Source organism: Vigna angularis, chromosome 3, assembly GCF_016808095.1.
Source record: "Vigna angularis cultivar LongXiaoDou No.4 chromosome 3, ASM1680809v1, whole genome shotgun sequence".
NCBI classification, from domain to species: Eukaryota; Viridiplantae; Streptophyta; class Magnoliopsida; order Fabales; family Fabaceae; genus Vigna; species Vigna angularis.
Window position 1 is genome coordinate 5,434,968 of NC_068972.1, and position 27,186 is coordinate 5,462,153.

The following is a 27,186-nucleotide window of genomic DNA, read 5'->3' on the forward strand; positions in this document are numbered from 1 at the left end:
AAAATTATAACTAATTTGAAACCATTTTTTTAAAAAAAAGTGAAGATGTGATATTATAAATAAAAATATAGGGAGATAGTAAAAAAAGTAAAAAAGATTGTAAAAAAGAAAAAAAAATGATAAAGATTAAGTGTAATGTATAGTGAGAAAGAAGATTAGTTGCTAATAATGAAGACAGAAACATACGTGGCAGCTTAGGGTTCACCCCAACTCCTAAAAAAGCCCCCCCCTACCCTTCCCCCATTTCCCCCCAACCCAACGCTGCCTGCCAACAACACTCTCTCACTCACTCACTCTCTCTCTCCCTCTCCCTCTCTCTTTCTCTCTCTACCTTTCTTAAATTCATGGTCCCACGCACCACCGGCTGCCGGAATCGGAGGCCATGAACGTCGGCGGAACCGCCACCTTCCGATCCATCCTCGACAAGCCCCTCAACCAACTCACGGAGGATGACATTTCTCAGCTCACTCGCGAAGACTGTCGCAGATTCCTCAAAGAAAAAGGTCTCAGTCTCTTTCTCTCTCCTCTTTTTTCCTCCATGATTTCCGGTACCTGAGAACCTCCATTTCCCTAACACATTATTATGCGACCATATTTTTTCTTTATTAAATGATGACATTAATCGGGATGCGGGTTATTTTTTAATTTAACCTCAATAATCGTAGTTATTTACTTTATTAATAAAGAAATAAATAATTAATAAAACGGAGAAGACACGTGTTCGTACAGGGATGCGCAGGCCTTCATGGAACAAATCGCAGGCGATCCAACAGGTCATTTCCCTCAAAGCGCTTCTCGAACCTTCCGACGATGATTCCCCTCCTCCTCCTCCCCCCATGCACCACCATCCTCATGCTCCTCAACCTCAAGTGAGTTTCTTTTCTTCTTCTTCTTTCGCCTTTGCTTCATCTTCACAGTAAATGTCATCAATCGTTACTCCGTCACTGATTGTAGGCCAATTTGACTCAGCCTCCGCCCAAGGCCCCTCCTCCTGAGGAACCCGCCTTTCTCGCCGCCGACGACATTCAGAAATCTGCCTCTTCTGGGGAAAAACCTACGGAGACTAATGACACCAACACCAACGCTAACGTTGCTAGCCCCAGGTCTGTTTTCCTTTTTCCTCTCTCCTTTCTTTCTTTCTTTCTTTATTTTTTTTAAGCTTGGGGTGTGGAATCTCGTCCAAGCCAGTTTCATCTTTTGATGATTTGTGGGAGAAAATAGTTGTTTTGAGGTTCAGTCAAGAGTGAGGGTTGCGTACTAGAGGGAGTGATACGAGGATTTGAGGTTCAGTGAAGGTTAGTTTTCAAGTGGATTAACTTTTGCTGTCAAGTTCGAATTGATTCATTGTTTTGTTACTTTTTTATTTTTCTGAGTCGGGAAATGATGCAAATGGTGGGTTTTTAGTATCCAGTGAATGTGAGAAGAAAAAGTGGTGGAAAAGCTGTTAGTGAGGTATTCTTAAAAGAATGTGAATGCTTTTTGTGTGTCTAAACACTTTGTGTATGCCTTACGGGATCATGGGCTGGATCTTGCTGTCAGTGAGACTAGAAAAGGTTTTAGGTCATTGGATGTTTGGAATTTTCTGGGATGTATTGGGTAGCACTATGGATTTATCCAATTTCAGACCACCAGTCAGCGCATTTGAAGCATATAACCGCTATTGCCAAATCTAGATAATCACGCAACTCCAATGTGGTTTATTCTATATCTGGTGCTTTGTATTTGTATTTAATGTTTAATTGATGTTTTTTGTTTTCCATTCATGTCTGTCATTCTACAATCTTGTCATTCTACTTAACTTAAAATATCCTATTTAGATATTGCACTAGATATCATGATTGAGTTGGAGACACGATTCATTCAGATTATGCATGTTAAATATCGATAGGAGGAAGACAAACTCCCTATGTTTAAAATTGATTTTAGGTTTAGCATCATCATTTCAAGATTCAAGAAACACAAACAATTAAGACCGAAAACCGAAATTGTGGCCACCAAGTTATTGGAAATTGTATGTTGTGTCTAGGGAATCTCTGGAAATTCTACTCAGTTGCAGCAAGTTGTAATCGTACCTTGCTGAAACTGAAAATGAAGCTGATCTGAGTGTTATAAGTAGGTGTTATATAACATGAATGAGAAATAGAGAAAAAAAAGGAAAGAAGATTGTATTTTTTTATTAAAATGCATACAACGAAGAGAATCCAATCTCATCCAAGGGTTCCCCTTGATGAAGGTTTCCCTTTTTAAAACATAGCTGACTCTCAGTTTTCGAAATGATAGCAAAACAAAATGAAGGTTTCCCTTTTTAAAACATAGCCGACTCTCAGTTTTCCTTTGCTTCCTTTTATTTATTTATTTCACTTACCCCCTCTAACTATTTATCTCATATTCTAACTGTCTCTGACTAACTTCTACATCTCCACCGTCCTAACATTAAGTGTTCTAGAATTACTACAGTATCTTCATTGATTAATGGATAAATTTAAGCTGCTCTTGAGTCATTCTTTACAAAAGATAGAGTCCTGGATACTCATAAAGTGTACGCAACGATTAGAGCAATTTGGTGGCCTAAAATGTCGTATTGAATTCAATACATTTTGCATAAGTGTATGCAATTGGAGGTAAGCCAGTGTTTCTTTTAAGTATTGTTCATTCATGTTCTGAACATTGCTTGTAAACGTGGTCACAGGGGCTGTGCTACTAGTGGATCAATTGGCCAAATGACAATTTTCTATTGTGGTAAGGTGAACGTCTATGATGGAGTCCCACCTGATAAGGTTGGTAATGATTTATCATCTTGCATACCTGGTCATACATCATCCAATAAGGTTTCACCTTCCAATGCAACTGTACTCTGATTTTGCAGGCACGGGCAATCATGCAGCTTGCTGCAAGTCCTGTCCAGTTTACTCAGGATGATCCTTTACATGGACATGCATCAGCTTGGTCTTCTCCTTGCCACTTACCGATGGATAAGGATGTCCTCATCCCTGTTGATACAGCTATCCTTCAGGTTGCTCAAGCAGGTAGCAAGTAGGTAGAAAGATTACTTAATTTTGCTTTGAACTATCAGTACTCAGATGTGCGAGGGAATGAATCTTCAGTGCCCATTGCGTAAAAAATCTAAAACTTTTCATTGAATGATTTCAGCTGATGATTTGATGCAGAAAATTGCTGTAGCTTTTTTATTTTCTTGAATACCAGATTCAATTTATTTCTTGAAGGAGGATGAAGAGCCAACCTACCTTGCTTTGTCTGACTATGGGAATAAATCATGAAATAGGATTCAAGCTACTAATTGCTTTTTATTGTACTATTTCATTTTCCATTGTTTGTTGAGTTTTTAGTGCAACTGGTTGTTCCTTTTCTGTGCAAGCTGATAAAATAATTGGATGCCTAGTCATTATGACCAAATTCACTTTGGACGTAGATGTCCAAGCACATGTTCTTTTACGTGCTTAAATAATGACAACTATAATATCCGACTAGATGTTATAATCCACATATTACGCCTGCTGTGGTTTTGGTAACTTGATAATTGGTGTTCTGAATTGGATTTTACAGATAAGATGGTGGAATATCCTCTGCAATACAGAGAGAAAGGGAGCCTAACTCGTGATGCTGGTAGGTATAATTCACTAGATGGAATTTTTTTCTGCTAGAACTTTCCTTGTTCTGTTGTAATTTACAGAAAATTTCAAGTTAATTTTATTTATAAAATACTGGGCTGAATCTGGACCGATGCTGCATCCTTGTTTTTTGGTATAACTGCAAGTTTTACATTGGCTGTCAAGGGCCTAGCACAACCCTCCTTAAAACGCGCATGGGATTGGCTATGAAAAACACAGGCGGAGGTCTCTGGCTAAATATTACTCATGAAGCTTTGATCTCTAGGCATTTCAAATTAATGTCATCCATATAACTGGCTACACCTTTTGGAACAAGACTTTGTTGTTGTTGCTGCTACAGCCGCTCCCTTTGTTGAATTTATATTGATATTGAATTCCATTTATTTTTAGTTTGACTTGGCAAGTTCACTGTGGTCCTTTCTTTTTTTTTATCTAGGCGTACTGGGTCACGATTCTTTTGAATCAAGAAAATAAAAAAGTCACCTACTTAGTTTAAGTTTCATTATTGGATAGATCTCAATGGCTTTGTTTGATTCATATTCCCCATGGGAAAAAGTGAAGGCTTTTGTTGTTATTGGTAGTGTTGGACTTATGTTGCAACTTTTCTACCTTAGTGTTGGATTTAAGCTCCACTTATATTTGCTAGAACCTCTTGTATATTTAAGTACCTTGTCTGCTTCTGGTAAAATTGCTATTTGTTAATAAGCACCCACTCTCAAAAGCTAACTATTAAGCAAGGAGAACCAAATGCTTTCCAACCAGCATCCCAAGCTATTCAATGTGGGACTTGCACACTACTCAACTCTCTATCACTTGTATTTAAGAATATTAGCAGTTATCATGTACGAATGAGTACTGGTGCTGATACTATTCATCAATTATGTTTTTACCCTGTGAAAAGGTTCAATGCTTGTACGAGATTGTGTGGAGATACTGGTGCTCATAATTGGCAGCTATTAAGTATCTAGGTAATAATGGGCACATGCTCCAACAATTAAATACCTGGTTAAGAGAACTTTTTGTTGCTTTTTGTGAATCTAAAAGCAATGAAGTATAATGAAATCTTGAGTGTTTGATGTACCATATCAGTATGGCTTAAAAACTCTAATAAATTTCCACACTTCCTATTCTTGAAACTTAAGTATTCATAATACATGTATGTTTTTTCACAAGATATAGATGGTCAAGCAAGCAGAAAAGTGTCATTGCAGCGATATCGTGAAAAGCGTAAGGACAGGTATTTGCAGAGCTGAGCTGCCAATTGTTTTCACATCAATTCTAGCCCCTGTGCTACAAGTGTATTTTTTCGGTGATAGCCTGCTGAATTATCCTCTTAATCTGCCTTCTATGTTAGGGGAAGATTTAAAGGCAAGAAATTGACTGGAATAACTTCATCTAACTTCGAGATGTATTTGAACCTTCCAGTGAAGGTCCATGCCTCAAATGGGAATTCAAGCCGCAGTAGCACTAGCTCTCCACCACAGCCTAGAGTGCCTCTAGCTTCCAGTGGTTCAGCTGACAACCAGCTCAAAGTTGCCCTTCCCATTGATCTCAATGACAAAGGTTTGTTAGTTGAAAATTTTCTTCAACTTCTAGTAGCAAGACAGTATATTTCTTGTATCAATCGAGAATGTGAAAATTTGACTCAGCCTTTAAAATTATATCAGAATTATAGTAATTGAAATAAATCAGATTCTCCTGTTTGCTGTATTGATATTTGGGGACGTGAGACTTGCAAACCATCTAACATGCAGGGGGAAATCCTTGTGTGGAGAGCTTCTATGAAAATCTTATAAACTAATGTTATCCTTTTGACTAGTTCACAAACTATTTTTTTTTGTGATGGCTATTAAAATCTAAATGGTGAGCCAATATATGATTAAAGCGTCAATGCTAGGTTGCCATTTTTTTTTCAATATTTTCTGTTATAAATTTATGTTGTCTGTCTTTGCAGATGTTCAAGAATGCTAAAACATCAACTAGATAGATTATGCAGAATTGGGACTCGTAGATCATTGAAGAGAGATGATCGAAGTATAACTGAAGAGACGATAGCGTCTAGGAGCCTACTGCAAGAATTGACTGCTCTCAGACTGGTCAATTTTAGTATCTTTAACTGTTTTGCAAATTTCTGTTGTTTAGGATAGTGGAGTGCCCTGCTTACCATATCAATTTTGTAATATCAGCCATCTAATTTCGTCCTTCGGGAATTTCTTGTTACTGAAGTTTAAGGTTTTATTAGTAGTAATGTAGAGCCAAGAAGGAGCAGCCATTTTCCCAAGAATATATGATGTATAAATTGATCTTGCTGCCTCGTTAAATGTTAATAGCTTTTGTGCAGATGCCAAAGTACCCTTACTCTTCTCTCGTGTATACTTTGTAATTGCTGATTTTTTATTTTGTTTCAGGATGAATGTCTCTAGTAATAACATTGATTGTTTGAAATGTTGTAGGATGTTTCATTCTTACTCCATTCTCCTTTGTGCTCCATGTGGTAGACAGGAGAGAGAAAGGAAATGGAAGAGTGAAAGAAGAAAAAGAGGGGGAAAATAAAGGTGGATTAATTGGAAAGAAATACTTGGGCAAGACAACGACGATAAGATTTTGATCTGCGTGTAATAAAAATCAATGAAATAATATTGTATGGGTTAGTTATTTTTAAATTTATTTTTTCTAATTTTGATAATATTGTATGGGTTAGTTATTTTTAAATTTATTGGTACGTGCTACTCTTACAAAAGTAATAATATGTAGTTTTAAACAATTTTGTGCACCAAGAAATGAGATGGAGTTCAAACGAAAGTGGAGTCGGTCGTGCATGCAAGGAAATGCCGATAAAACAACAATCTGATGAAACGACGAAGATGATATTTTTTTTCTCCGTGAAAACACCAGCCACATGTACGCGTGCACGTCACATGACGGTCGAAGAGATGGTAAAAAAAAGATAGAAAGAAGTATATAATATGCGCCACAATAATATCGTGTGGTTTATAATTAATTTTTTTAGTGGGATGATAACAAATATATAGAAAGAATGAATGATAATTAGAGTAAGGAACAGGAGTGATTGAAACTTGGAAGTTATCATCATGGCGATTGAGGTGAGTTCTTTCTTCTGTTTTGTGTATATGGATGAATGAAGGTCTAGGTCTGGGTTTTGGAGAAGCATCGTTATTAATAAGACATTCTGACATCACAGGCATGGTTGATGGACGATACCAGTGAATATCCAAGACTTCCTCACCGTCGCAATCCCAACGAATCAGTTTCATTGGACCAATTGGCAGGTCACTTCGTCTCTCTCTCCCTCCAACTCTCTTTGATTTTTCTTCATTGTGACGTTTTTTTTAGTTTTTGCAGAATTGGGGGTCTTGTACTGGAAGCTGAATCCAACTATCTACGAGAACGATGAAGAGTTGAACAAAATTAGAGAAGCTAGGGGATACAACTTCATGGTAATATTTATTTTTTATTTCAATTCCTTTTATTTTGTTTTCTGCAATCAGATAACGGTCCATGGATTCCTACCTATTCATTCATTAGCGCCTGATAAGATTAGTATTAGAAGTTCCTGGATAATATATGCATTGAACAAATATATAGGATAGAGAGAGTTGCTACAGTTTTCAGATAAATCCCAGACTTTTGCCTCACATGCTTTTTAAGCCAATAATCGAATAAGAGAACGTTCTCCCTCCAAATACCAAAACCCTTGAATTCCCAAAGCATCATAAAATTTCTCTATATACAACTACAAAGATTGTGGTCTTGAACTTTAGAAGGCCTCATTTTTTCAATATAAAGACTGTTATTTTTTAAAATCAGCATAAAGATTATTACTTTAAATAATTAAATAATGAGTTTTGTTATAGAAATTTTAGAAGCGTAAAACTATTTAAAAAGATTAATTTCTTTTTTTTCTATGTAAGTGTTGAGTTATGACAAAATGTTACGTTCTTTTCTAGATGTTCGTTACTTATAAAATATTATTGGTAACACCTATAGTTATTATTGTTTGTTTTTCTTAAAACGCGTTTATTAAAATTACTTAAAAATTTGATTTGAAGTCAATTATGATGTAAGTTGGGTTAAATGGATTAGTTATATTATTTGTTCAAAATAAAATGACAGATAATAATTTATATTAGACTATGCCTATGTAAATTTTTGGTTAAAGTCCTCAATTTCCTAAACACGCTCCTGTTTTTTCGGTATGGGCGATTTTCATGCTGTATCTTGTTTATGAATTTTTAAGTTCTGATAAATAATTTTTACTTTTATTTTTAAAAGTTTATAAACAATTTTTTTCTTTAAAATAAGTTTAAACATCACACCTATCTTTTATGGAGTACACTAAAAATGTATGATATAAACAACTTAAGTATTTATTTGAAAAGCTTTTAGCAAAGGAGAGTTTAACTATAAATTTGATTGAGAAATTTATAAAAATAGATTAAAAAATAACTTATAAGAAGGTCAGTTAATTTTTTAAGCTCAAACCAGACCGTACGTACGTGATCTCAAAGACTGGATAGACAAAACTTAGTAGTCACACTATATTGTTCTGAGACAGTCCAATTTTCAGTACATAGTAGCAGAATTGCTGAGGTTAATAATGTTATTGTCCGTATAGAGATCTGACAATGTTGAGCTTTATTTATGACTTTTGTCGGAATAGACGTTAATACTGATTTCTAATATATATAAGTAAATACGAAAATTAATTTTATGAAATTAAATTAAATTTAAAATTCATTTTTTACTGTTTCTATTCCAATAATTTAAGACAAATAAGGTGAGATCTTCCAGCTAATTGCTAAGTGATATTCTAAGTGCGGATGAAAGAAAACTTGAATATAAGTGTTTTATTTGGATGTGTTGTAGGACATGCTTGATTTATGCCCGGAAAAGGTAGAAAATTATGAAGAGAAGTTGAAGAATTTCTACACCGAGCACATTCACCAAGATGAAGAGATTCGCTATTGTTTGGAAGGAAGTGGCTACTTTGATGTGCGAGACAAGGATGATCGTTGGATTCGCATTTTGATCAAGGCTGGTGATCTTATCATTTTACCTGCTGGAATTTATCATCGGTTCACCCTAGACCCCAGTAACTACGTGAAGGTATGAAACCAAAACCATATATTCTCTTGTTAAGGTTTCATCTTCGGATGCAGAAGGAAGAAAACAATTATGTTACCTTAAAGATTGTTTAAATATATTAAGATTCATGAATTTTCTGGGTTGACTAATCATAGTTTTATTGTGTACATATATGTGCTTGCGTGCAGTTGATGAGGTTGTTTAAAGGAGAGCCAGTTTGGACACCATATAATCGACCACAGGAAGATAATCCTTCTCGAAAGGAATACATTAAGATCCTGAATGAAAAATTTGGAGTGCCACTTGCAGCTCATTAGGACCCTGAAATACTCTAAACTCTATATAGCTTATAGTTTGTTATGTATATGTTGGGATTTTATTACCTTAAAAGAATACCTATATATATGCGAACCTAAAACGAAGCATGAGATGAAACAGACTTAAGAGCTTATGATGTATGTTTACCTGCTACTAGCTTGTCTTTGTGGAACTGCTATTACATTCTCTTAACTCGTGTTTAGTAGTTTAAATCAAGTTTGTCTTTTTAAGAAGATTCTGACATTTACTCACGTTTGACGGGCTTTAAGAAATGTGTGATTCATTAGTTATTAGTGTTAGGAATCATGAAAGGTTAATACTTTGAGGTTAGGGGGAAAACATGTTTTGAAATACTTCCTTCAAATCTTGTTTTCTCTCTTAGGCAAATATATGTGATAATGTCAAAAGTTAAATGTGATATTGGAGATAAAATACTTTTTACACATCAAAGGTTCATCTAGTATAATTCTCGCAGTTGCATTTCTAATAATAAACTTCAATTTATATGCCTAATCCTCAAATAATTCTCACTACCGTCAAGCCGTTTCCAATTATTTTTTCTCCATCTATATTCTCTATTTTCCTTTATTCCGACACTGGTGAGTGATTCTGCTTCAAAATTTCTCTAAGGAACTATGAAATCTGACATTTCCTCTGTATCGCCCAAAACCATTTATTTGGTCTCAAAATATTCAAAGCAATGAACCGTTACTACTTTTGCTAACAGCAACAACACAGCGTTTTGACCTTAGTTATGTTTTAAATCCTTTGTATAAATATATGTATTACTGCTTCTCCTTTTTGTAATATACACGAGAACATCAGTTTTGCTTTTCCGTGTTTCCTTCTCTGTTTCTGGTTTATGTCTTACTTGCGTCTAGGATGGTGACTTTTAAGATTTGGTGCAGTGTTTTATTTTTTTATTGGGTAGTCGTGTTGAGAATCCAAGTATTAGTCTAAGTCTCAAATTGGATAGAAATATGAAAGTAGAACACTATATAAAAGATGAAAAATCCATTAATCCATTGTCTTAAAGTTTTGGGTAAAGAGTGATGTCGATCTTTTATATAGTTAGGGTCACATCTCATTGGTGTTTGTATCTCCCTTTGAACCTACTCCTTGATAGATCCAACAATGGTATCAGAGCCGATGATTTGTCTTGTGTACATAATTAGAGACGGATTACTAAGGACGATTAAGTTCATGTCAGCAAACTTTTGGAAAAACTCGATCCACTCATATATATATATATATATATATATGGGGTTTGCTAACGCGCCTATCCCTGTTTTTCAGTTGGTACATTTTAGCAATGTGTACCGGGTTTAGTAAACAAAAATACCCTCATATATCATGGACTCTTTAAGTTTTAAGGTTAAGGGTATTTTAATAATTTTCATTCTCAAAACTAAAAAAAAAGAAACCCCCCAAACCCTTACTCATCTCTCTCATCCCTCTCAACCTTTTCTCTTTCATTTCTCTCACTCCAACATTTTCTCTGTCATTCCTACTCTAGCACCAATTGAAAAAATCAGTAACACCTGTTGTTAAACAATTTGCCTTTGTAAAGAGTTGATTAATTGACATAAGTACCTTCAAGCAAAGGTTCATTCAAGATCTCTTCAATTTCACCATCTTCACTAACCTATCTAATTTCATCATCTGTGTATGTTGAATCATCATCTCTAAAAAAAACCCTCCAGGCCAATTACCAATTCCTTTGATGTCATTATGTTTATGAAAATTAGATAAAATTATATAAGACAAAAATTATAAAATGAAAACTCATTATAAAATCTTTTTGTAAGAAATTGTTTAACAACAAGTGTTTCTAATTTTTTCCAAGCCAATTACCAATTCCTTTCATGTCATTATGCTTGTGAAAATTAGATAAAATTAGATAAGACAAAAATTATAAAATGAATAAAATCATTTTTTGTAAGAAATTGTTTAACAGCAAGTATTTCTGATTTTTTTCCAGGTTAATTATCAATTCCTTTATGCTTGTGAAAATTGGATAAAATTAGATAAGACAAAAATTATAAAATAAAAACTCATTTTTTTTGTAAGATTTTTTAACTGCTAGTGTTTCTCCTAATGTTGGAGTGAGAGAGATAAAAGAGAAAGGGTTGAGAGGAATGAGGGAGGTAAGCAAGGGTTTGGATTTTTTTTTTTTTAGTTTTGAAAATAAAAATTATTAAAATACCCTTAACCTTAAAACTTAGAATCCATAATATATAAAGATATTTTTGTCTACTAAAACCCGATACACATTAGCAAACCATATATATATATATATATATATATTTAAGATTTTACATTAAAGTTAAAGCAAGATACGTGTAAATGAATTCTAAAAATAATAAAATAATGAAATTGTTAATATTCTAATATATTTCAAAAAATAACATTAATTTGGATTTATATACAATATATTTATATATATATAAAAACTTTCAATCTTACAATAGATTTTACCCATCTCTTAATAATAATAATAATAATAATAATAATAAATATATATAATGGAAGTACAATTCAATATTGACTCATCTAAAATGATTTACTTTTCTTTTTTTTAATATATTGATGAATTACTTCTGTTTATTAACCTAATGTCAAAATCTACTTTCTCATGCTTTAAGGGATACAATACAAATGAATTACTTCTACAAAACACTTATCCTTTTTTATCTAAACTAGGTAAACTATTGAAATAATTCAAAAGTTCCAACATTTTCTTATATCATACCATTACCATGCGTAAATATACTTTCTAATTAAATATCTGCTATATAGCCTGTTTTCCATTCTTGGCGCTCAGAATTAAAGGAATTCTAAAAGTCCCATGAAGCGACTGTGCATATAGATTTAAATGCACTATATAAAAATAAAGTCACGATTCAAAATACACTCAATCCAATATATTACGAAAATACTAACATTATTGTATGAATTTCTACAAAGGTATGGCTTAAAAAGTAATCGAGTGTAGAAATAGCATTCCATGTGAAAAATTTTAATTTGATTCATCATTAGTATGTTAAAAGTTGGATTTTAAAAAAATTATAAAAAAAACTAGGTAGTCAATCCCTCCTATCATGTTAATTTAATAAATTAGACGAAAAAGAAGAAGTAAACTGACAATTTAAAAATACCTACTATATTTATCAAAATTTGACGAACTGCAAAATAACCTATCTCCGTAATAACCTTTACTTTTTCACTCCTAATTATGATGTTAAGAATAAAATAACATTTTAATTAGACATTACAGTACTACGATAAAATAGATAAAAGAAATAGTGAAATATATAATTTTTCAAAAAATTATTCTCTGAAATGAAAAAAAAAAATTATTTATTTTCAAATATTGATCATTATAGACAGGTATTGGTGGATATTTTGTAAATTAAGAATTGTTGAAAGTATTGAAAATTAAGAATTGAGGTAATATAAAGGATAATATTATTGAATTTCTTTGTTTGGTGATTAACCCATCATAGGCCAAGCCATTCAGTAGCCAACTCTGCTCTCTCTGATTCCTTCCACAAATGGCTGCTTTCTCTGTGACAAACACCACTTCACCATCTTCATGCCTCCTTCAACCACACCCTTCCTCATCTTCATCCTATCCACTCGTATTTTTCTCCTTACCTCTGCTTCATGCTTCTGCTCTTTCTACCTCCTTGCTTTTGCGCTTTATGCTTAAAATTGTTATGTGTCTATAATTTAGGTCTCAGTGCCATATAATCGAAAATTTGGGGTTTCTGGGATGCTGGGACTTCCCTTCAATCGGAGGAGGAGGTATTGGATTTGCTATCTGAGCCTGTTTTTATTGAGATTTTTCAACTTGGTAGCAATTTGGGAATTGTTTCAACTTCTGGGGCGTGCTTGATTGGAGTGAAAGTGTGACATGTTAATGTATCTAAAGTTTATTATAAGTATTAGCAAGTAAATAACTTAGCTTCTTAAGCATTTTGTCAGGGTTCCTTTCTTGACCATGTGCATGGATTGATAAAAAGCACTTCGGGAATCTCTACCTATTGAAAGGAATTACTCTCCAGCGATTTGTTGGAGATACTTTTGGTGCCAAAAAACAGTTTATTTTAAGTTGTTATTTTTAATCTTACTATTTTGGTGTCCAAATGTAGCCCCTTATTGTTGTGTTATTTGATACTCTTATTACTGAAGTCGTGAGTAAGTTTGAATCTGAAAACAGGAGAACTTTGATGCGTGCAGTCAATCAAGATGCTGAAGAAGCAACTGTTGAAACTGATAGTCCAATCCGAAAAACAGATTCTTACCAAGTAAGAGTAGGGGTACCTTTCAGTGTGTTTCTCGCCTTTCCGTTTCGTGTTGTCATATCTTGCAGGGATTAGTTTTTGAGCAAGTGTACATTTTGGAAATCTTAAGAGTAAAGATACACGTATCATTATAATGGTCTTCCAATTGGTTCACCACAGGTATATACACGGCATCAATTTGGTCTGTTATTATCAGATTATTGCTCAGGCTGATCTTTGAAGAGTGAAACCAGTGGTATATAACTTTTTATTTGAAGACACGCATGTGATATAAGTAGAGGACTTGTGTGATGTAGCTTATATTTTTGAAGGATCAACATGGGTCCTCACTTTTTTTTTTTTTATCAAAAATAATTGTGAATTGTGACCCTGTAACTTGTGGGTGGTGTTGCTCTATTGATTTAACCAGCCTATCCCCCCAGTTTGGTAATGTATATTGTGCATGATTATGTAAATTTATGCTTCTTTTGTCTTATTTAGAATTCATGCTATATTTAGTAGTTGGATACCAATTTGGCTATTCCATGTAGGATGGAAGAAGAACTACTTCCACGGTGTGGGACCCAAGTATTGAAGCCTGGTCTCAATTCGCGATTAGAGTCTCTGGTGAGTGGGATGGATTTGGAGCAGACTTCAGTAATGAAGGAAAGGCAATTGAACTACCCGAGTCCGTGGTGCCTGAAACATACCGGGAGTGGGAAGTTCAAGTATTCGATTGGCAGACTCAGTGCCCCACTCTTGCTGAACCAAATGAACGTGTTCTTCAATATAAATCCATTCAGTTACTTCCAACTGTGGGATGCGAGGCTGATGCTGCTACGCAGTACAGCGTGGATGAGAGGAAAGTGGGAGAAGGAAATAGTGGACTTACTGCCTTTGCTTACCAATCCAGTGGTTCTTATGTTGCTGTCTGGCAAAAGAAAGATAACTTACTAGAGTTTGAGTGCTGCATGGTCAATCCTCAAGATTGTGAATCTCGGGTTAGAGTTATACAGTTTATCCATGTATTAAATAACACAGAGATGGTGCTACAGGGTATTAGAGTATTTCGTGAGCGATGGTATGGGCCATTCAGAAATGGTGATCAACTAGGAGGTTGTGCTATGCGTGATTCTGCCTTTGCTGCTACCGCACCCATGATTGCTTCCGATGTTGCTGGTATCTGGAAGGGATCTACTGCTGTCGCCAGTGTTAGCACTTCAAATACTGTGAGTGCAAGGATCTCCTTTATTACCCTTTATATTTTGCAATCTGGATTGTCCTTGTTTATTGGATTCATTGCCATGATCTTTCTTTTTAATTACAGGGGATCTTTCAGGAGCTTTTTGATGAGAAAGTACAGGACTCTGTCAGAGATGGAGACAGCAACATATTACTTCCTAAGCAGCTGTGGTGTTCACTTAAACAAAGCAAGGAAGGTGAAACACTGAGCGAAGTGGGATGGCTTTTAGATCATGGACAGGCAATCACATCAAGTTGCTTATTCTCAAAGACTGCAAAACCACAGGCAAGTTAACGGTTTTGGTAAATGATTTTTATTTTGATCTAATGATAGACTTTGATAGATATTGAGGATCTATAGGGTTCCATTCCACTCTCATAATATTTTAACTTCATGTATGTGTGCAAGATTGTATGTGCGAGTTGCTCTGGTTCTAATTTTGGTTTCCTAAATTTAAGAGTTGGGGTCCACATTTGGGTATGGAAGCACCAACTCTAATAATGCTCGTTTGTGATTTTAAGTTCATCTTTAATATCTAGTGGCAAGTCAGAGATGAACCTATTTACGGTAGAGAAAAAATAATGAAGAGAAAGTTGTCGAAACTAATTAGGAAATAATGAAGGAATAGATTAGTATGACTCTTCCAATCTCTCTCACTTTATCTCAATGTGAATTATTTACATGTTTGCTGGATCCCACCATTGAAAAACAGCACTTGGAAGGGTAACCTACAACAAAATGAATATATCGTATAACAAAATATATCAGTAGAACAACAGTAACAACATACGGGGATGACTCTTCTAGAAGAACACTCTTTTATTGCATCAACGTAGATAGTGAAAAAGCAGATGTTTAGCATATACTATTATGTGTCAGCATGAGATGTTTAAAATTTACGCCTATACCTTTTTGTTTGTTGTCTGGTTCCAATCAATTTTTATTTTTTTTGTTTTCTACTTTAGCCTTATTTCTTCTAACATAGACATGCCCTTCATTTTTCGCAGGAAATATCAATAGCATTAGAAACTAGAGCTTTGGAATATGCATAGCCGGCTATATTGGCAACCCATTCTGATCCAAATTTCTCTCCATCCTAAAAGACAGTACTATCCAAGGTGATTTATTCAAATATGAATAGTTATAATTAAGAGAGAAAGATAGAAAGAAAAAGGGAAGAAGAGAGAGGTGTATAAGATTTTACTTATAAACTAAAAGCTTTCCGTATATATAATTTATATTTCATGGCAAATGTTTAATCATATATACTATTTTTTTTTTTTTATGTTTTAAAGCATCTTTCTTGAATTAGTATTAATTCATGTGTAGTTCCATTAAATATATTTAGATAGAATAAGTTGACCTGTAGAATGTATATAAAAATAGATGGAAAGGAAAATATTAAAAAATTGATATAACTAATTTATGTACGATGTTAAAATTGAACCATCTATATTGTATAGAGAAAAAAGAAATGTCTACCGTGTTCTTCATAAAATAACCTTGTTAATATTTGAAACATTTCTCCTACTTTGAAAGTTGAAATTATAAATAATAGTTTAATTGAGCTTTTTAAGTCTCAAAAGGATGTTTTGAATTGTAGGATATCTGAAATTCATTTCATAAAAACGTTTCACTAGCAAGGAAATTATATTTACTGGTAAGAGTGTCAACTCGTTTAACAAATGAAAGTATTATATTCTGAGAATAGCAGACAGAAAAGTTCAAATTTTGTAGATATTCTATCGTTTGGTTTGATAAGAAAAAAAAAAGAATGAATAAGATACAAGCAAGTTCTATAAAAAAAAGTTACTCACAAATTCACGTTCTGAAAATATGTAGCTGAAATTCCAGACACACCTTTTAATCTCCCAATTCCCACAATATAATCTTTACTAAACATGTGTATAATGATTAAGTTATCGTTATTTTAAGTATTACTCTTTTTAAATCTGTAATAGAGAAACTTATGTTGTTAATGTATATGTATACTTTTTTTTCCTTTCATTTTTTTGTAATTGATAAAAAGAAAAGAAAATTAACCTTTGTTTCTTTTATTTTACTAAACACCCTAAAAAGTGTTTCTATCATTTCTTTTTTTTCTATTTATTTATTTAATGAAACATGCCTTAAAAAGTGACAAATTACATACTTACACGTAACATAAGGTATGTAAACACGTGTGGTGTGAAGGGAGTTTTTGAAGATTTCTTTAACCGTTGAGCTTTCAATTTATTGTTGATTAAATTTTATAAATTTGTATAGCGCATGCTTCGACATTTATTAATAAAAAGAAATAAGGACTTTTCTTTCCAAGATGGTGCCATCTTTGCATCTCCTTATTTTCAATCACGTTTATACGTTGCCTCGAAAAATCCTTTTTGTTCTTTTAATGATCGAATTATTATTTAATTATATTATTTTTTATGTTGAAAAATCATTTTTTAGAAAACAAATAACTATCAAACTTTGTAATTTCTTTTAAGGATTATCGTGTAGTTACCATGTGATGCATGAGAAATAAAGTTTTTGATTCATTTAATTTTATTAAATAAAAAGCATTCAAAATGTCGGTACATTAATAAGGCGATGCAGGTGACTGTGACTGTTTACAGCAATGATAAAGAAAACAGTGAGAAAAAATTTAGTTGAAAAGAGGAGAACAAGTAATGTGAATGATACTACGACAGAATTTTTTATAAATTCATTCGTAACAGTGTGAAAAAAATAAATATAGAAGTTAGAAAGAAAGCTAATAGAAAATATACATATTAAAACCAAAAAACTATATAAAAAACATAATTAGTATTTTTTTTTTGTCGTTGTTAACAGTGTGACCCATAAATACGCGCTATACCACAAATCACAAATAAGTTAATGTTTTAGTATATTTCTTGCAAATAAAAGTTATAATAATGTACGAAAAATATAATAAAAGTAAAATAAGAATGTTACCTGAAGACGTAATAAACACAACCTTTTTAATTTGTGGTTTTAGAAGAATACTTTTCAACAAAAAGTTCCTCTAGTCTTAAAAAACATTCTGAGTATTGTATAAGCTAAGAATAGAAAACAAACGTCACGAACAAAAGATTTCCTCAGGCGTGTAGATCACACTATTTTTAAGGATTTATCCGCGGTGTATTGCGCAAACTCTCCAAGATACAACACAAACTTCTCAGAATTTCTGAGGATCTCAGAACTAGCAAGGATCCCTTAAAAAGAGAATAAAAATAAACTCAGAATCTTTTTAGAAAAAGAAGAAAAGAGAAAGAATGAAACTAAGAGAAGAGAGAATGAGAGAGGAATAACTTCTCATGATGTTCTTTTGGAGTGAAGAAAGTGCTCTATTTATAGAGTTGGTGAACCAGGCCCATGATCCAAAATATATAACAAAATATCTTTTGAAAAAAGATTTTTTTAATAATATGAACGTTGCAAACAAAAACAAAAGAACGTTGGCAACAATGAAGCACAAAACTTTCGGTAATATCACAACGTTAAAATAATAACGTTCATCCACAAAAATAGGAAATGTATTTTGCAATACTTTATCCTACTTGTACAACAACCCCCACATATTGCAAAATATATATCCAAACGAAAGAGAAAAGAAATTATTCTGGGTTTCACAAGATGTAATGCATCAGAGCTGGTATAGTAAGTTATATGAACCAGTCCTAGATCGAGAAACTTAACACACAGTATAGTTGGTATAGCAAACTATATGAACCAAAGATACTTCAGTGTGTTAGAGGTTTATCAATCACAGTACACCCCCACAATCCTTGTTGTTATCGCTGTGATGCGCTTACTAGGCTATGCGTGTGCCCAGTATTCATGAGTGCTCTAGAGATCATGCCAAAATCTCATGCAAGCGGCCCCACTTGACACTCATATAGGTGATTTCATCAAGTGTATGTTGCAAATCATACACCACCCATAAGGGATTTGAAAATCATTAAAAACTTTGTTTAAACTAAAATTCTTTCACCACATAGAATTTTAATAATAAAGTTTAGCCTCCCAATAATGCAGTCTCTAACACTTTCACACACACCATAGGAATGGACATATTTGATTTAAAATCAAATTAGTGCTATCAAAACTAACAAGTGTCTTGTTTTTACCCATATGAACCTTATTCATAGGATCTCCAATCACAAAGGTTTGGTTACCATCACTTGTTTGTTTTCCAGTGGCTTAAGTCTCATTCCCCTCGATGTTTCTAAGATCATATTTCTTCCCAAGGGTTTTGTCAAAGGATCTGCTAGATTCCGTTCTGACTTCACAAGTCAATGGAAATAGTTCCACTCTTTAGCAGCTGCTTCACTAAATTGTGTCTCAATTGAATATGTCTAATCTTTCCATTGTAATTCTTGTTTTTAGCTATAGCTATTGTCGATTGGCAATCACAATGTATTGATACTGATGGGTTGGTTTCATTCCTAGTGGAATGTTCGCTAAAAAGTTTTTCAACCACTCAACCTCATTATCAGCCATCTCAAGAGCAACAAACTCAGATTCCATTGTTGATCTTGCAATAATTGCTTGTCTGGATGATCTCCATGTAATCGCACCACCCCCAAGTGTGAATACATAACCACTAGTGGATTTTGTCTCGTCTGAATGAGATATCCAGTTAGCATCATTGTACCCTTCTAGTACAACGGAAAATCCATTATATTCAATGGCATAATCCATTGAACCTCTTAAGTATCTCATAAGCCTGAAAAGTGCATCCCAATGTTCTTGATTAGGACATTGAGTGTACCTACTCAGTCTACTTACTACATAAGCAATATCAAGTCTAAAAAATTTCATCAAGTGTAATAAGCTCCCAATTATCTGAATGTTCTTGATTAGGACATTGAGTGTACCTACTCAGTCTACTTACTACATAAGCAATATCAAGTCTAAAAAATTTCATCAAGTGCAATAAGCTCCCAATTATCTGGGCATACTGAGGCTGAGATAATGATTCTCCTCTATTTTCATTAATTTAGATTTAGCATCATAAGGGATACTCACTGGTTTTAGGTCATAAAATCCAAACTTCTTAACAAGTTTCTCAACGTATTGTTCTTGTGATAGTAATATACTATCTCTTATCCTTATGATTCTAATACCTAAAATCACATTGGTTTCACTCATCACTCATGTCTTTCATTTCAAAGTTTATTTAGTTCTAACCAGAATCATTTTCATTCTCTGTCTAACACTATTCATTCACCATTATCTCATTCAAAAATATAATACCTGAATAGATTCTACTCAAACAATAATAAGAAAATATAATTAAATATAATTAAATATTAATTCAAAATAATAAATTATTTTAATTAATCATCTCATTACTTTCCTTTAAACTCTTATTCCTTCCCTTTTAAACCAAATTAATTTCTAGTTCCAATTCGTTACTGGACCTCTAAGTCCGATAAGTTTAACCTATAACAATCCAAAGTCTTCGGAACACATCGCTAATGGCCATCGTGAACTCTCACCATCATAAGGCAACAATGAAGAATGGAACTTTCGGTAATATCACAACGTTCATCCACATAAATAGAAAATGTATTTTGCAATACTTTATCCTACTTGTACAACAAGTATTATATGCACGTGTTTTTTGTTTTTCTTTTTTTGGAGAAGAAGAAAACCGAAAATAGATGAAGACGCTAAAGTTAAAAGCGATTCAGGTTTATTTGGTATTTTTACTTTTTAATTGAAAAAATACATTTATATATAACAATTGATAGGATACACCTCTGTAATTTTATTCTTAAAATTGTGATAATTATTTTTTATTGTGGTATTATATTGTGTTTGAAATAAATGAACTAAAAACCATATTGTTACTGGAAATATTTTTTAATTATATTAACTGTTTTTTATTACTATAAAATTATTTTGCCACATCGATAATTACAAAACACTTTCTAGGACTTGATAGAAAACTAAAATAGGCAACACTTTTTTCCTACACCAAAAAAGGGTATTTTGGTAAAATCGCGATGCAATTGAAGGGTTTATAATTGGCGTGGGCATTAAGCGTAGGTTTGCAGAAATCTCATTGAACAAACATTGCCTGGAACAAGCTGTAAGCAAAGTCGTTGTTACCATGGTTTCCTCTGTCAAGGTAATCCTCCAACTTTCCTTTTATAACTTTTCAGAATCCTCATTTTTTAATCAGTAAATACTGCATTTTATCGTAAAGAAATGCTCGTGGTTTTCATCTGCTTTTGATAATTGAGCGCAGATTTAATCGTGAGCAACTATGTTAAAAATCTTAGTCTGTTATTTGAATTCAAGTTTTCCTATCTGTTTGTCTATGTGGGTTTTTTTAGTTTTCAAGAGGAATAAGTGGCATTTTCGTGATTTGTTACATGCAAATTTGAGGAAAAAACAGGGGCCACGTGTTACCAACATAATTCCTAGGAATTTTGAAACAACCAGATTTATTTAATTTAAGCAATTAGAGGATGCTGTGAGAGGGTTTGGGTAATTTGCAGAAAGTCTTAAGGATGCTGTGTGTCAGGTGCGAAATAATGAACTCTTAATTGGTTGTTTACTTACTTTTCACCACCCAAGGATGAGCGGGTTTGATGTGGATCTGAATGGGTAGTAGGTTCGGAGTTTGGTTGCAAAAATTGGATGCTAACTATCATTCTTCCTGCTCGTAGAGAACTTACTTTTTGTCTAAATGTCTTATGCGATATCATAGCATTGGTGTGATGATATTTTTAGAGCCAACTGTTCTCTATTTGAAATGTTAAGTGCTTTCTGATTACAATTATATTCTTAATCAGTTAGATGTGTAATAAAGTTCTTCAATAGTCATAATACAAATGTATGAACAAATTGAAACAACTGGGTAGAAAACATGAATCAGATAATTATCAAATTTGTTCTATAAAAGCCAAACGTGTAGTCATTTTGAATAATACATTTATTTTTTTAAGAATTACAATACTTATAATGATCTTGGAGATACTAATAATACTGGAAAAGAAACTTGGAGAGACATAATCTAAGGATCTATATGCGCTCAAAGAGAAAAATAGTTACTTAGAAAAAAAAATTAGAAAAAAGGGTGCAATTCGGTTGTTGCTGTGACTTTTGTGGCTGTGGAGAGGTTGTATGAGTTCCCCATTCAAAAATATGGAGAAATCTCTTCAATCAAATGTTATTTTTTTTTCACAGGATCCACGAGAGGAAGTCCTTCAAGCATGGTACATGGATGATAGTGATGAAGATCAAAGACTACCCCACCACAAAGAACCCAAAGAGTTTGTCTCATTCGATCAACTTGCCGGTAAGTTTTGCTGCATGTGTTTATTAAATTTATGTGCAGATTAAGAGCTTTACATCCGAATGATCTTTGGTTTGTTTTAAATTGCAGAACTTGGAGTTCTTAGCTGGAAACTAGATGCTGATAACTATGAGACTGATCCAGAGCTGAAAAAGATTCGTGAAGAACGTGGTTACACTTACATGGTTTGTTATACTAATGTTTCCTTATAGTTGTTTAGAATTAACTTTCGTTCTACTCAGTAAATAAACTCATGCAGAGAAATAAACAATATGCAAAATAATTGCTATACTTTTTTTATTTCAAACATTGTGCTTTTTGTACGCAGAAGTTAACATTTTAAATTTTTTTATTTCATGCCTAACACGTTTCATTTTGACATCCTGATTATGATTATGTTTTTTATAATTTAACCCGTCACACGTTTTCTTCAGGATGTTTGTGAGGTCTGCCCAGAAAAGTTGCCAAATTATGAACAGAAAATCAAAAGCTTCTTTGAAGAGCATCTTCACACTGATGAGGAAATCCGCTTTTGTGCTGCTGGAAGTGGTACAGACTAATTCTGAAGTTGACTTTGATTGATTTCCTTGCCTCCGTACCCTGTTAAGTTGCTAAAATACACTGCTTTTGTTTAGGCTATTTTGATGTCAGGGATCGAAATGATGCTTGGATTCGCGTGTGGGTCAAGAAAGGAGGAATGATCATCTTACCTGCTGGAATTTATCATCGCTTTACCCTAGATGAGAGCAACTACATTAAGGTATTGGTTGCATGTTTACGAGAGAATTTGTACTTTTACTTTTCTGTTGCAAATGGAAAAGTTCTATGTTCTTATACTTTCATTCCTCTATCCCATTGTTTGCGAACTTGATGTTTTGAACTTGGTTCTCAGAATATATTATAACATTGTCCTGTGCTATTTGGAACGCTTTTTGTGAGCTATTTGTGTATATAAATTTAAGGAAAGAGCACATGGGTGCAAAAAAAAAAAAGTTGCATTCTTGTAGATATGGTAAGATTAAGATGTAACTTGGATAATTATCAAAAGAATTTGTATATCTAGTATAGGTGATGAAGTGTTTGTCTTCTTTCTGTCTATTATTTTTCATTGTAGCATTCGGATATCTATCCAGAATCCTGTAACGGCTATAGGGATCTTGAGTTGGCTGCTATATCTAGGATCGAGGACTATGGCAACTTGAAATATGATATCTTACAAGCTTAATTTTGTTATTTTCCGGCAATTAATGTGCACTCTCAAGCGTTCTTATGTTAACTTTTCTGAGTTCAGGCTTCTTACTATTTTATGATCTGCAGGCACTGCGATTTTTTGTTGGTGAGCCAGTTTGGACTCCACACAATCGCCCAAATGACCATCTCCCAGCAAGGTATGACTTGATAAATTAACTAGTCAGGGAAACAACACATGCTTTTTTGCCAAACCTCATAGTATGATTTCGATGCGCAGACAGCAGTATCTAAAGGATTTTGTGGAAAACGATGTCGCTAATCACGCTGTTAATGCTGCTGCGTAAAGATCTTGTCTGCCTTATCTATGCAAGTTGGTGAAAAGGATTAAGACTTTGTTGCTAAAGTAGTATCGTTTGAAAATGGAAAATAATATGGCTCTTTAAATAAAGATTTCCGTTCTTTTATGTATCGGTTTGTGATGTTGTTAGCTTTGATGTATCCTCGCGTGTTTTTCTTCCCTGTCACTGTATAAAGATTGCATTGTATTATTACAAGAAGTTAGTACAGAATATGCATAAACATGTTTTAGTATCGTATGCTTTGGCTGCATTAAAATTTTACTAGTTTAAAAAATATATTTGATAGAAATCCCAGAATAAGAGAAAACTCAGAAGTTGGCAGGAGGAATCAGTCGTGTTTGTCTAGGTTTCGTTAAATTACGAGTCTTATATAATAAACTCCGCTTATCATTTAATTAAGTTTGCTTGAACTTTATTAAATGTATCATGTCTAAGAAAATGTTTGCTAATGTAATGTGCAGATCTTTTTACCGTTAGTTTTTTTTTTTTACATTTAGTAAGTTCTCATGATCTTCTAGCAATAGTATTAGTTATGGTAAAATCTGCTCCTATACATGTCAATGTCTCTATACTTTAAAGCTGCCTATGTTGTATTGTTTTTTTTTAATCTGTGGGAAATATGATATTAATTAATTTTACTTTTAATTCCATTAAATTGGAGATTGGACTTAGGTGGTCGTTAAATTTTTAGAACAATCAAAATAAAAATTTGCTAATGAAATACAAAACAAAGAGATAATTAGACGAGCTTCTAAATCTATTTTTTGATAGCGCATCCATTTCAATTCAAGCAGTTCCTGTGCCTGTTATGGCCATCAACGGTGGTGCTGTGTTGCCATTTTCAAGATTGGGCATGTTGGTCTTGGGATTAGGTTAGTAGTCATGTGTGACATTTATAACTTTTGCATAATAACATTTGATATTTTTTCTTATTATATAATTCTTATTTTTCTAAACTAAACAAGTTTAATGAGATAAATTTTTTAACAATATATATATATATATATATAATAATAATAATAATAATAATGATTTGGTTTCTTGTCTGTTGATTCACGTTTCTTTATTTGCATTTTTCATTGGATTTGTCTAATGTATAGAAGGAGGTTCGAGAATTTAATTTTGCATTATTTATAGATTTATTATGTGAGCTCGGGAATTTGTAGTTAATTAGGAGGTGATTAGGACAGTATAAACATATAAATAATATGTTAAAAAATGTAAAAAAAATAGCAGAAATATCAATGGTTTTATTTGATGAAAGTTTTCTAGCAGAAGTAATAAGAAATACATTCGTATCGTGTTTAACTTGTAGAAATTTTGATAAGAAATCCTGCATTCATGGTATTTAAGTTTTTAAACTAACTGTGATAAAATAATATTCACGTCCTATCATAAAGGAATTTAGACCAGGCAAAAGAAAAAGAAAAGGCCTGTTACTTTGAGTGACTGAGCTTTCATTTCCTTTGTGGTGGGTCGGGTATGTTCTACGTGCTTCTACACAGATCTTTAATCTTTAATATTATAATTATAATTAGACTAAAATATTGCTTAAGGGCTTACAGGTGTCTTTCCGTTCTAGCTGCAAAAAGTTTGGCCACGTGTCCCCTGCATTCCTTTACTGGTCTCTTTTTTAATGTTCAGCAATGTGTAAAGCTTACATTTTACTCAAATTATGAACATTTTTCACCTATTTCAGTTACATTATTATTTATTTATTTTAAAATTAGTGCGTGTAAAAGCCAAATATCTTACACTTTTTTTCTTTTCTTTCTGTTTCAATTATTATTGAATCTAATTTATTTTATAGCGTTTTACAGAACTAACTTTAAAAGTATCATTAAATTAAATTTTTAATTTTAAAAAGTGTTTAATAAAGATGGTGGAAATTGTAACATTCCAAAATATAGTATAAACTATAGAAGAGAATCATCACAGTAGAACAATTGTCCATCTAGAATATAAAGTATTCTCTTTACAGTTATTCAAAAATAACTATAAATTTAAAACTTTATATATATACATTACGACATTCAAAACTATCTATAACATTCAACTAAACTAATTACTTCGCAGCATCATCTCTATCCAATGTCTGTTCCAGGGATACCTCATCTCTCTCTGCTCACATCCATAGGATGATCCTTGCAAAAGAAATAACACCAATACAAACAAAATACAAACACACAACAAGATTAATCATATATTCAGTTACTAAGTTTCATACAATCATACATATTTATTCACATCACATAAACTCTTCACATATGACACTACACTGACTTTGACTGTTCAGACTTAGAATGATTGTCGAGCTATGGCAGGTTGTGCACTCGTGATGGCTTCTACTGCTTTGCAAAACCATTGCCAATGAGTTTCATCCTACTACACTCACGAGGTTAGTCTGTACTACGCCTTGGAGCATACTGGAAGCCCCCAAGACTAAGATCTCCTGCTACTCCTCACGACATGGATCAATCCTCTCTACTTGAGAATGAAAGACTATTGGAGTTTCAGGATAACCTCCAAGACTGAGCTCCTGCATTCATTCTAAACATACTTAAATCTCAACAAGAGAGTTCACTTTAGATCACAACATAGGGTACCACCATGTAACATCTCCGTGAGGTTCATGGAATTACGTCCATCAACCATACTTTGAAATCACCAACTTTCACTTTGGAACATAACTCATAACAATAATCAATGATGTAATGTAAGACAACTCAAACATACTTCATAGTGCACTTAAATATTTATTTTAAACAACTTAGAACTAAAAAAAAAGAGTGAACTAAACCTGGACCATTCGCACAACACATACATTCACAGAGCAAATCCACAAGTATCTCGCACAGCGACCCAACTCGTTGTGCGAATCCTCAAACAGGGACTCCCATTTAGAACCATTTGCATAGTGCTTAAACTTGCTATGCGAATAAACTTCTAATTGTGTCATACCCAAACCCCTCGCATAGTGCCTGAAATCGCCATGCGAGAGCCCCAGGCAGTAGCTCAGACTCCCTAAACACTCGCAGAGCGCACCTATTCGCTATTTGAATAAAATTAGCAATAGTTCTACACCCCAATCAGTCGCACAACGTCCTAATTCGCCATGCATATCATTAAACAGAGAGCAACTCTTTCGAACCATTCGCACAGCGCGCCCATTCGTTGTGCGAATGTCCTGGCAGAGAGCATCTCACCAGAGTGACTCGCTAAGCAAATCCTTTCGCACAGCGAGTTTGCATAATCTGCAAAACGAAATTCTGTAAAATTATGCAACTCAACCACCAATTACCAATTCTAACTATTTTTCCCAACTTCAAACACCTCTAGATTGTTTTATACACCTAATTAGACTTGACTAAGTGATTCTAAACCTTCCTAACATCAATCTAAGGTGTTTATGAACCAATTCTTACTCTAAAACATCAAATTGATCAACTTAGGGACCCAAATTCCAATCTACCACTTTGAACCTGTTTTTGACCATTTTGATAACTCAAACAATTCACATATAACTGACTAAAGTTATCCCAACAAACCAAAACAACTTCTAACTTCAAATTCTCATTTTCACTACTCCACTTCCTCATAATGACTTAAACAAAGACAACCTACTATCATTCAAAATCAATCAACCTTAGTACAACTTTCCTTTCATAGATTCCCAACCTTTATACCACTAAAACAGATCAATTCATAATTTAAGACAGTCCAGAATCTCAATTCATGCAAT

At 33.3% G+C, this 27,186-nt stretch overlaps 4 protein-coding genes across 13 annotated transcripts; all 4 read left to right on the forward strand.

Moving 5' to 3' along the window:
• Positions 1-239: 239 nt before the first annotated feature.
• LOC108326129 (protein TIFY 4B) lies at positions 240-5,971 on the forward strand. 7 transcript variants are annotated; one of them, XM_017559414.2, is made up of 9 exons: positions 240-503; positions 730-869; positions 955-1,103; positions 2,690-2,777; positions 2,867-3,029; positions 3,565-3,624; positions 4,803-4,866; positions 4,984-5,192; positions 5,584-5,971. In XM_017559414.2, the coding sequence occupies exons 1-9, from the start codon at positions 383-385 to the stop codon at positions 5,598-5,600; spliced, it is 1,011 nt and encodes a 336-aa protein (XP_017414903.1). In that variant the 5' UTR covers positions 240-382; the 3' UTR covers positions 5,601-5,971. The 7 variants fall into 7 exon arrangements, with proteins under 7 accessions (XP_017414903.1, XP_017414905.1, XP_017414904.1 ...); XM_017559416.2 differs by having other exon boundaries at positions 4,809-4,866; XM_017559415.2 differs by having other exon boundaries at positions 2,867-3,026.
• Positions 5,972-6,580: 609 nt separating this feature from the next.
• On the forward strand, positions 6,581-9,269 carry LOC108326130 (acireductone dioxygenase 4). Its single transcript, XM_017559418.2, has 5 exons — positions 6,581-6,733; positions 6,832-6,919; positions 6,993-7,087; positions 8,517-8,756; positions 8,924-9,269. Exons 1-5 carry the CDS (start codon positions 6,722-6,724, stop codon positions 9,050-9,052), a joined length of 564 nt encoding a protein of 187 aa, XP_017414907.1. The 5' UTR covers positions 6,581-6,721; the 3' UTR covers positions 9,053-9,269.
• A 3,274-nt stretch (positions 9,270-12,543) lies between these two features.
• On the forward strand, positions 12,544-15,834 carry LOC108324099 (uncharacterized). 4 transcript variants are annotated; one of them, XM_052874723.1, is made up of 7 exons: positions 12,626-12,694; positions 12,790-12,860; positions 13,041-13,142; positions 13,276-13,363; positions 13,891-14,568; positions 14,667-14,867; positions 15,590-15,834. In XM_052874723.1, the coding sequence occupies exons 4-7, from the start codon at positions 13,286-13,288 to the stop codon at positions 15,632-15,634; spliced, it is 1,002 nt and encodes a 333-aa protein (XP_052730683.1). In that variant the 5' UTR covers positions 12,626-12,694; positions 12,790-12,860; positions 13,041-13,142; positions 13,276-13,285; the 3' UTR covers positions 15,635-15,834. The 4 variants fall into 4 exon arrangements, with proteins under 4 accessions (XP_017412410.1, XP_052730682.1, XP_052730684.1 ...); XM_017556921.2 differs by lacking the exon at positions 13,041-13,142 and having other exon boundaries at positions 12,544-12,694; XM_052874722.1 differs by lacking the exons at positions 12,790-12,860; positions 13,041-13,142 and having other exon boundaries at positions 12,544-12,694; positions 13,296-13,363.
• Positions 15,835-20,562: 4,728 nt separating this feature from the next.
• On the forward strand, positions 20,563-23,681 carry LOC108324935 (acireductone dioxygenase 2). Its single transcript, XM_017557887.2, has 7 exons — positions 20,563-20,721; positions 21,786-21,897; positions 21,985-22,079; positions 22,329-22,443; positions 22,530-22,654; positions 23,212-23,282; positions 23,363-23,681. Exons 1-7 carry the CDS (start codon positions 20,704-20,706, stop codon positions 23,427-23,429), a joined length of 603 nt encoding a protein of 200 aa, XP_017413376.1. The 5' UTR covers positions 20,563-20,703; the 3' UTR covers positions 23,430-23,681.
• The last annotated feature ends 3,505 nt before the right edge of the window (positions 23,682-27,186 follow it).